This window comes from Myxine glutinosa, chromosome 4 (assembly GCF_964187855.1).
Source record: "Myxine glutinosa chromosome 4, kmMyxGlut1.1, whole genome shotgun sequence".
NCBI classification, from domain to species: domain Eukaryota; kingdom Metazoa; phylum Chordata; class Myxini; order Myxiniformes; family Myxinidae; genus Myxine; species Myxine glutinosa.
In genome coordinates, this window is record NC_136264.1 from 11,989,021 (window position 1) to 11,999,611 (window position 10,591).

Sequence of the window (10,591 nt, forward strand, 5' to 3'; positions counted from 1 at the left end):
AGTTCTCCCAACGAAACAGCTTTACCCTCTTCCCACATTTAGGATCATCAGACAATGACTGTTTTGTTTTTTTCTGTGCAGTTGGATGTGCTGGAAAGAGCATGAATCAACGTTATTGAAATAAAGGAAAAGACCAGATGTGTGGACAGCAAGCATCATGGCAGCGCGATGGGTGAATGTCCGCTTTGTGCTGCCACCGGTCCATAATCTCCTGCCTTTTGGGAGGCAACCACTTTAGCACACATTTAGTAATTTATGGATAAGATTATCCAGAATTATAATTACAATCATAAACATCAGAGAATTGGGTTTCAATTCCTCTTTTATTCAGCTTCACTGAGGAGAAACAGAGGATATAATGGCTGAGACTGGGGGGAAAGAGGGGGAATGAGGGCAATGCAAGACAAAAGAGGCTAAACAAACAGGAAGAGCCAAGAAAAAAACAGATGAAGGGAAATTGGAAGAAACAGGTAAATAAATGAAAAAGAAAAAGGAAAATAATACAACAACTGCAGCCAGATCACTGCCACATTTCAAACATGCACAACACAACACAAATAACATTCAAAGTTTTTGTTTTTTTTACACCAGGAAAATAATCACCATTTTCTCTCCGAAATCCCAAAGTGAGTGTCCAAGAAGTAAACTCTTTTGTTCAAGAAAACGGACGATTTCAAACCTGCCAAACAGTGTTGCTGACATAGCACAGAAACCAAGAAAGAAAATTCTAATTTGCTCCAACTGTACCTTCTGTACAATAATACAACAGGATGTGCGAACACGTAATCATGAAATGTCACCACTCACCACACACCTGGCCTGAACCCCCCCCCCCCCTCCTCCTTCACTGCCGCTCTACCAAGAGCAATGATAGTTTGGGAGGAGAGGATCCGTGCATTTTATGTGCACTTTACCTATTTGGCTCGAGATACCAATACAGTACATTCTACTTAACGTTCACGCTTCTCCCTGCATCCCTCACATTGTTGCAAAGCACATTCCCAAACCAAAAAACTCAAGGTACGAAAACTTCATTTAATACTGGAAGTGCTGGGAGGAGCAGCCAGGGAGCCAGGATGACCCAATGATTCACTCGGTTGTAGGTGCTGCAGGTACCGTGCTTGCACGGGTTTGTGACGTCGTAGCGCTGCTGTTGCAGCGTCCACCGAGAACCAGGCTCTTTTCCGACCTGATGGAAAGCAAGATGACAGGGACCGCGCTTCATGTCACGGGAGAGGAATACGTTGGGGGCACATTTTACTGTTCAGGGGGAAAACAGGAAGCAGACATCGAGGGAAGAATGTCTGCGTGATAAGGTGTTCAACACATGGTGTTCGAAAACGCAACCCATGCGTGCAAGTAGTATTCCAAAAATTACAATTTGTTTGTTGGTTGGAAATTTGTTTTGGCATTTCATGGACTAATGTGAGCATCTTGTTGAACACTCCAGGTGGTTTGAATGAACCTTTCTCCGTATTGAAGCTGTTTCATGAGGATCTGTTTATATTGTTTCAGACTCCAGATTTTCTGGCATAGTAGAAATTGTAGACAACTGCTGAAATGGTATTAGCCTTTAATTATTTATTTTATTACACCATCATCCAATATAATTGCAAGTATCATAACGGTAGTACTCCATATGTAGGGATGGCACAAAAAAAGTTAGCCACCCCCATCAAACTTATCCACAGATGACGCTCAAGAAATTTTATCTTGATCGGATGAAGTTTTGTACTTGTCGAATTATGACGTCATAATGGAGGCACCGATTACATCATCATTAACATAATTTATTCCCCATGGAGAGTTCGTCACAATGAACCATGGCTCAATTTTTTCTATGGAGTGCTTTCGGAGATATACAGTCGTGGCCAAAAATATTGGCACCCTTGCACTTTTTTCAAATAACACAATTTTCTCAAAAAATAAGTTGAAATTGACAAAAGTATTTGGTCTCCACAATTCTTTATTTCCCTGTTAATATTACAGAATCTTTGTTTTTGATTCAGAACTTAATATATCCTTTTAAATCAGAAAACAAAAAGAAATGGCATTGACAAAATGATTGACACCCAAGACTTAATATTTGGTAGCACGGCCTTTGGACAAAATAACTGTAGTAAAGTGCTTCCTATAGCCATGAATGAGCTTCCTACACCTCTCTACTGGCAGTTTGTCCCACTCTTCTTGTGCAAACTGCTCCAGTTCTCCCAGATTTGAAGGGTGCCTTCTCCCAACTGCTGTTTTCAGATCTCCCCACAGGTGTTCAATGGGATTTAGAGCTGGACTCATTGCTGGCCACTTCAGAACAGTCCAGCGTTTTGTATTGAACCATTCCTGGGTGCTTTTTGAAGTGTGTTTGGGGTCATTGTCCTGCTGCAAGACCCATGACCTTCGACGGAGACCTAGCTTTCTGACACTGGGTTGAACATTGCGCTCCAAAATGTCTTGGTAATCTCCTGATTTCATGATGCCATGCACACATTCAAGGTACCCAGTGCCAGAGGCAGCACAGCAACCCCAAAACATCACTGAACCTCCTCCATGTTTGACTGTATCGAAGGTGTTCTTTTCTTTGAAGGCTTCATTTGTTTTCTGCAAACATAGAGATGATGTGCTTTACCAAAAAGCTCTAATTTGGTCTCATCTGTCCACATGACATTCTCCAAGAAGGAGTTTGGCTTGTTCAGGTGTGTTTTGGAAAACTCCAGTCGGTCTTTTTTATGTCTCTCTCAGCAGTGGCGTCTCCTACCACAGAAACCCCTTTCATCGAGTTGAGCAACGGATGGAGCAAGTTGAAACTGTCGCACCTTGTGTCTGAAGGTCAGCTTGAATCTGTTTGGCAGTTCATCGAGGTGCTTTCTCCACCACTCGAACAATCCTTTGCTGCAATCTTCGATCGAGTTTTCTCTTGCGGCCATGTCGAGGGAGGTTAGCTACAGTGCCATGGACCATAAACTTCCTGATAACATTGCGTGCGGTGGACACAGGAACATCAAGGTCTCTGGAGATGGACTTGTAACCTTGAGATTGTCCATGCTTGGCTACAATCTTGTCTGACCTCCTCAGACAATTCTCTGGTTTTCTTTCTTTTCTCCAAGCTCATTGCGGTACACACAGTGACACAAAACAGCAGAATGACTCATTTTCTCTATTCAAACTGGTTGAATGATGAATTTTTATATTGCAGGCACCTGCAACTCACCACAGGTGAGTTAAATTCCAAAGAAAAGGACAATCCCAAAGCAAAGGAGGAGAATTGATTTTTTCAGATGTATATTTTGGTCGGCGAGGTCACGTCTTTTCAAAGCTGTCCATGTGCTCACGCTTTCGAAGGTAAGTAATTTTTCACAATTGTGTTTTTGTCGAAACTGTATTTATCTTTCGGTGTGTGTACCTATAGTCTCCTTAGGAAGATTCTCGGTGTTAATTTTTCATACCTGTATACAAAACCGTCGGTTAATTTGTGTCGCGTCTTTTGAGGCCTTGTAGGTTACCGTGTTCTACCTTGAGGCTTTGTTTTTCTCTCAGCGGTCCGTCGATTGTGCTGCAATTACTTTCGTTCTCTGTTTTTGTCCCAGTCTTTCACCCCATACTTCCTTGTTTTAAATCTCAACTAAAAAAAAAACATATATATATATATATATATATATATATATATATATATATATATATATATATATATATATATATATATATATATATATATATATATATATATATATATATATATATATATATATTCCCTTCTCTGTTCTTAATCGTCGTTCTTATTCGTTGTTCTTATTTGTTCGTTCATTCTTCGATCATGTGTTTCACCCCCATTTCCATTTTCCATTTCCCCAGATAGTTTTCACTGTTAAATTTTAAAATGTTTAAACTTTCCCCTGAAGTACTGTATTCTGTCGTATATTACAACACCTTTTTCTTCTTCTTCTATAAAAGGATGCTTTCGACTTGCTCACCAAATCTATTCATTCCAAAAAAAAATTCCATCTCTTACAGTTCCTCTTTTCTACATTCCCGAAACTCTCCTGCACTCCACCCCTCCTCCAGCGTCTTCAAACGTATTTTTGACTCGAAGGTTACAAGAAACTCATTTTGCAATAAATGTTGGTTTTCAATTAATCGTACTTTCTAAAATCCAATCTCACGCCTCCCCTCCAAATCTTCCCCATCACCCCTCCCCTCCAAAACGTCCCCATCACCCATCCCCTCCAAAACGTCCCCATCACCCCTCCGCTCCAAATCTACCCCCTTGCCCCTCCCCTCCAAATCTTCCCCATCACCCATCCCTTTCAAATCTTCCCCCTTGCCCCTCACCTCCAAATCCTCCCCATCACCCATCTCTTTCAAATCTAACCACCTTGCCCCTCCCCTCCAAATCTTCCCCATCACCCATCCCTTTCAAATATTCCCCCTTGCCCCTCACCTCCAAATCCTTCACATCACCCATCCCTTTCAAATCTCCCCCCTTGCCCCTTCCCTCCTAAACGCCCGCCACACCCCTCCCCTCCTAGACTCTCCCTCGCCCCTCCCCTCCTAAACTCTCCTCTCACCCCTCCTCCTCAAAGCATCCTCCCCACTTCTTCCCCCTTCCAACTCTCACCTTCATCTCCCCCAACCTTCTGCCTCGCTCTTCCCCCTCCTCAAATAACACCTCACTGTGCCTCACCCAATCACCATCAAACCTTTTGTCCGCCCCCTCCTTCCCTTTCTCCAAGCTATTCTGAAATCTCTGACACACCTTCAACAGCTCTCCCTACCTCTTCCACATCTTACCCTACCCCTCCCCCCACTGTTCTGTATCCGATGCTTCCCCTTCCTCTTCATTAACGGTATGGACCTCAAACATCCGGGGCCTTCCCTCAAACTTGACTGATCTCTCCATACAGGTTGCTTCTGACAAACCAGACATGGTCTGCTTAACAGAAACTTTCCTCCTTCATGATGTCTCTGATTCCTTGGTATCTCTCCCAGGTTACTCCCTCCTCCGGTATGATAGACCTGAGCCTCGTCCTGGAGGTGGGCTTGCTATCTTTATCAAAAACTCTCTTCCTCACTCGCCCTGCACTGCCCTCTCTCCACCTCACCCCCAGGAATACCTCTGGCTACGGCTTCCCCTTCGCTCCCACCTTTTGTTCATATGTGTGTTGTACCGTCCACCAAACAGTGATGACTCCATCTACATCTCGCTGTCTGATAATATGGAGCAACTTCTATCTACCCATCCCAACTCTCTCTTCCTCATATGTGGTGATTTCAATCGTCACCATGCCAGTTGGCTGGGTGTGGGTACCTCTCTCACCAGCCATGGCTCCTCAGCAAAGAACTTCTGCGACTCACTGGGACTGACACAATCTGTCAATTTCCCGACCCGGATCTCAGTCAACGGAGCATCTTCTCTTCTGGACTTGGTTATGACTAACTTCCCTGAAAATGTCTGCTGCTCTTCTTCTGCTCCAATCGGCTCATCTGATCATGTGCTTGTTAAAGTGGACATCTCTCTGAACATTCTCAGAGAGCCTCCTCAGCATCGACGAGTCTGGCATTTCACTCAGGCCAACTGGCATGGTCTTCAAGCAGCCATCAATCATCCGGACTGGTCTCCCATCTCTACCGCCTCTGACATCAACTCATCCTGGGAATTCTTCCAAAGTAAATTGCTCTGTCTCATGCACAGATTTATCCCATCTCGTCTTCAGTTGTTATACCCTTCCTCCCGTCCATGGTACATGGAATCTTGTGGTGAGGCTATTGCCAAGAAACAACTTGCCTTCATCTCCTGGAAAGCAAATCCAACAGAAGGAAATCTCAGTTCCTTTCACAAAGCTTGGAACAAGTGTGTGTGTCTACCCACAGGAGAGCCAGGAAACAACATCTCTCCACTCTCAAGACTGAACTCTCAAACCTGCCCATCCTCCAAATCCTGGTGGCGTCTGGTCAAATCTGTTTCTGGTGTTTGTTCCCCTTCCATTCCCTCCCTAACCTCAAATGGCTACACAGCTGACACCGCACGTGAAAAGGCCGAATGCCTCAATATCTTGCGTTCCGAACCCATCTCTCTGCACCCACCTTTCCAAGTCGAACCCAGCTGCTCCTGGACTCTGCGTTCTTCTCTCCTGACAAGGTGGATAAGTTTTTGTCAAACCTCGACTCCGATTCTGCAAATGGACCAGACGGCATCAGCCCACAGGTCCTAAAATCCTGGTCTGCCGCTCTATCTCACCCTCTCTATGTTCTCTTCACCCTCTCTTTTGCGCAAGATCACCTGCCATCTGCTTGGAAATCAGCCAACATTACCGTTTTACACAAACAAAAGGTGCAAAACAGATCCTTGCAACTACAGACCAATCAGCCTGCTCCCAATAATCAGCAAGGTCATGGAATCAATCATCGCTTCTGACATCAAATCCTTCCTCTTCTCCAATGGCTTGATCTCGGATCATCAATTTGGATTCAGACCAGGTCATTTTACACTGGACATGCTGCTTCTGCTGTCTCAACAATGGATGGAGGTCCTTAATGCCAAACAGGAAATCAGAGCTGTCTCCATTGACAGACCACGTGCCTTCGATACGGTCTGGCACCCCGCTCTGCTCACCAAATTCTCCTCCAACGGTATCCATGGAAATCTCCACGCATGGCTTGCGGACTTCCTCTCTGGTCGTAGTCAACGTGTGGCCCTGAATGGTTTTCCCTCATCTCCCCTTGCTGTTCAGGCTGGAGTTCCACAAGGTAGTGTTCTGGGCCCTGTGCTTTTTCTGGTCTTCATCAATGATCTCTCTGACACTTTGGAAAATCCTCTCTATCTCTTTGCTGATGACTCCACTCTCTGCCGCTCCAAACCTCATCTCTCAGATCGGCAGTCTGCAGCCTCCTCACTCTCTGCAGACCTGGACAAAATCACAGACTGGTCAAAGTGGAGCATGTCTTTGAATCCTGACAAATCTCACACTCTCACTATGTCTCTCCGAAAAGACTGACTGGACAACCCTCCCATCTAATTTCTCAACAATCCTCTCCAAGAAGTTCTGTCACTCAAGCTTTTGGATCTCACTTTCTGCCATGATCTTTCCTGGGAAAAACACATTTCCAAGCTGGCCTCCAAAGCCAGTCGCCGACTGGGCATCCTCCGTCGTGTGAAGTCCTTCCTTGGTACACCTGAGCTCCTCACCACATACAAGGCTTTCATCCGCAGCTCAATGGAATACTGCTCTCCCCTCTGGGCCGGTGCTCCTACCTCACACCCAGCTCGACTTCACGCTGTTGAAACCAAAGCTTTCAGAAGCATTGGAATCTCCCACGATGAAGCTAACTCCTCGGGCCTTTCACTCACTCACCACAGCAAGGTTGGTGGTCTTTCTGTCTTCCACCGACTCCTCTCCAGCCTTGCTCCCCCAGCTCTGTCTGTGCTCTGTCCCACAAATATTCCTTACGCCGGGCGGCCAGGTCGAGGAAGAGTCCTGGTTGTCCCAATCTTCCTCCATTTAAGAATTATGGAGGCCACTGAGCTCTTGGGAACCTTCAATGCAGCAGAATTTTTTTTGTAGGCTTCCCCAGATCTGTTCCTCGACACAATCCTGTCTCTGAGCTCTGCAGGCAGTTCCTTCGACCTCATGGCTTGGTTTTTGCTCTGATATGCATTATCAGCTGTGAGACCTTATATAGACAGGTGTGTGCCTTTCCAAATCATGTCCAATCAATTGAATTTACCACAGCTGGACTCCAATGAAGGTGTAGAAACATCTCAAAGACGATCAAGAGAAATGGGAGGCACCTGAGCTCAATTTCAAGTGTCATAGCAAAGGGTATGAATACTTATGTAAATGTGATATTTCAGTTTTTTCTTTTTAATAAATTTGCAAAACTTTCTAAAATCCTGTTTTCTCTGTCATTATGGGGTATTTGAGTATAGATTGATGAGGGAAAAAATGAATTTAAACGATTTCAGCATAAGGCTGCAACATCACACAATGTGAAAAAACGTGAAGGGGTCTGAATACTTTCTGAATGCACTGTAAATATGCCAACGGAAACGCGATGGCAATAGGAATATAGAGGCGACCAAGCACGTGGTCAATCTGTCTGATGTGCTTTCCAATACTAAGGAATTTGTCCTCACTCATGGTTATGGTTTTCGTATCCCCAAAGCAAATATCAAGAGATGTGTTTGCAGAGTTTGAGCTCTTATGCCTAATTGGCTCCTCGTGCACGGGCTTAAGAGTCCGACTCTGAAGGCGTGATTGGCTGACCTTGCACACGTGTAACGAAAATGACGTGCCCAACTTTGACATGCAACGCGAGTGTCTGGCAGCTGTGCAAGGCCTATGGGTTAGTCAAGATTTATTTATAGGCAAACCCGACAAAGGATCTGCAGTAATACTTATGAACAAGTGGGATTAGGTGGAGAAGATGCATGTGGTCCTCAACGATTAATCAAAATTTAAAGAACTCAGCAATGCACTCCCTTTTGATCGCACAGTGCGGCTTGAAAGCAAATTACAGAAGATCCGGATCCGAGAATTTTTAAAGCGATTCTTCACCATTGAGAGATGGGGGCAAAAACGATATATAGCAGGATATACTCAAAAAGTTATGAACGAGCTTTGACAAAACTGTGTGGATAAGTTGGTTAGGTGACAGGAAGCAGCCGATTAGATTTTGGTTCAAGTACAGATCCGGATCCAGCCTATCAGTGGGATAGAAAATGTAAACTGTTCAGCCTGGTGAAGGTATGCACTCTACCGAGTGCCGTTCTAGTTATGACTTGCAATACCCCCTTACACATGATATGATACACATTTACATGCTCACCTCATCCTGAAACCACTGTTATGGCGAGGATTCTCCTAATCACCCCCCAAACCTTCCAAGGCACCTCTCCTCCAATCCTATCCCCAAGTACAACCACCAGTTTAACTTATTCCATCCAGCAGTCTAGCAATGCCATAAAACCCCCCCCCCCCCCCCAAAACTAAAAAATTCTTTTAATTATATATACATACATACATACATATATATATATATATATATATATATATATATATATATATATATATATATATATATATATATATATATATATATATATATATACATATACATAAATTATATATATACATATATATATATATTGTTGCAGATATGGGATTTGCATCCATCCATATCCGCTTGTAAATATTCCCCTATTTCCTCAATACTTCCCAACTCTCCCCAATCCCCAGTCCCATTTTCTGTAAACAACACTCTGTAGACCCGACCTCCCCCTATTTCCCCCATTAAATGTCGCATCCAGGTCCACCGCATCTCATGTAGACAACTATAGGACATCTTGCTAGTTATTCTTAGTCTATGTCAGTTAAGGATTCGTTTCCATTAATTCTGACCCTTCGTTGCACCAGAATGTGATTGTATGGCACCGTTAGGAAGTTTAGGACCTCCCAATACCTCCCCGCAGCTCTTCCTCACAGTTCTCTTCAGCAGCAACAACAACAACAACAACAACGAGCGCAGGGAGTGCGCGTCCTCACTCCGGCTTGGTTGGTAGGAGTGGTGGAAGGACACCAGGCCTTCCCAACGAGCCGCCATCGGACATGTACTCGACGGGGTTACCAAACAGGGGCAGAACATGGCTCCCTGTCGGCTCCTCGTCAAGGGCGGAGCCCGGTAACCCCCGCACCCAATGGAAGCGGCGGACCGGCCCCAGTTGGGGCGGAACCAACCAGCCGAGGGCGTGTCACTCCCCGTTGAGCATGCGCAGTAGAGAGAGAGGTGACGTCAGATGCGCGCTGAGCTTGAAGCAAGAAAGACGTACCCTCCGAGCGCTGTGAGACCTCTGCCGTTCAGTGAGACCTCCCTGCATCTTTGGACTGTGCTTTATCCTGTCCCCGAGCCAAGGTGCACCTTGTGCCATCGATCTACCTGTCCATTCCTGCCATCAACCCCTGTGTGAGTCTGCCTTGTCCGTTTGTCCATGGTCTGTCTGGGCTTTAAATAAGCCTGTATTTAAGTGCCCATCTCTTCTGTGTTCTTTACCTCACTCTACCTTGTAATCTACCCCTTTTCTCCACCACTGTAATTACACCCTCCTCCGGAGGTCTTGAGAACTGTACCCCCTTGCGTCGTTTCATCTTTCCCAGTCGTGTCTTTTCTATCATTGATTTAGCATAGCGCGATTTGGCCAACGTTATAATCGGGTGTAGCTTGTTAATGGTTCGAACTACGGGTTACTAAACCCGCTCGGTAACCTAAAACCGTAGCTCGAACGGCCATCTCTTCCCTGTCTCACGACCGAGCGTTGCACTCAGGTCCCGGGAAGGCCCATTCCGACTTTCTGGCCCGAATACCCTGGCGGCGCTGCGGGCGGGAGAGAGCGTTGGGACGACCAGGAACGGAGAGTGGTTAGTAGAAGGAACGGCGGGTTGATCTCCGCAGGGCAACGAGGGAAGCCCTCTCCGTTTCCGTAACAATATATATACACACACACACACACTCACACACACACAGACTTGGCATTTAATATGGAATATTTTTTTTGTGGGGGTGAACTTACTTTTCAAGATGACTTCGAACCAAAAGTTCATTGGAA

General features: G+C 45.2%; 1 protein-coding gene across 1 annotated transcript in view; it reads right to left on the minus strand.

The window, feature by feature from the left end:
• Window positions 1-304: 304 nt before the first annotated feature.
• Window positions 305-10,591, minus strand: part of LOC137424433 (diphosphoinositol polyphosphate phosphohydrolase 1) — a 41,100-nt gene continuing 30,813 nt past the window's right edge. Inside the window, exon 5 of the mRNA XM_068111880.2 lies at window positions 305-1,189. Coding sequence (XP_067967981.1) covers window positions 1,032-1,189 — 158 coding nt within the window. The 3' untranslated portion in view covers window positions 305-1,031. The remainder of the gene's footprint in view (window positions 1,190-10,591) is intronic.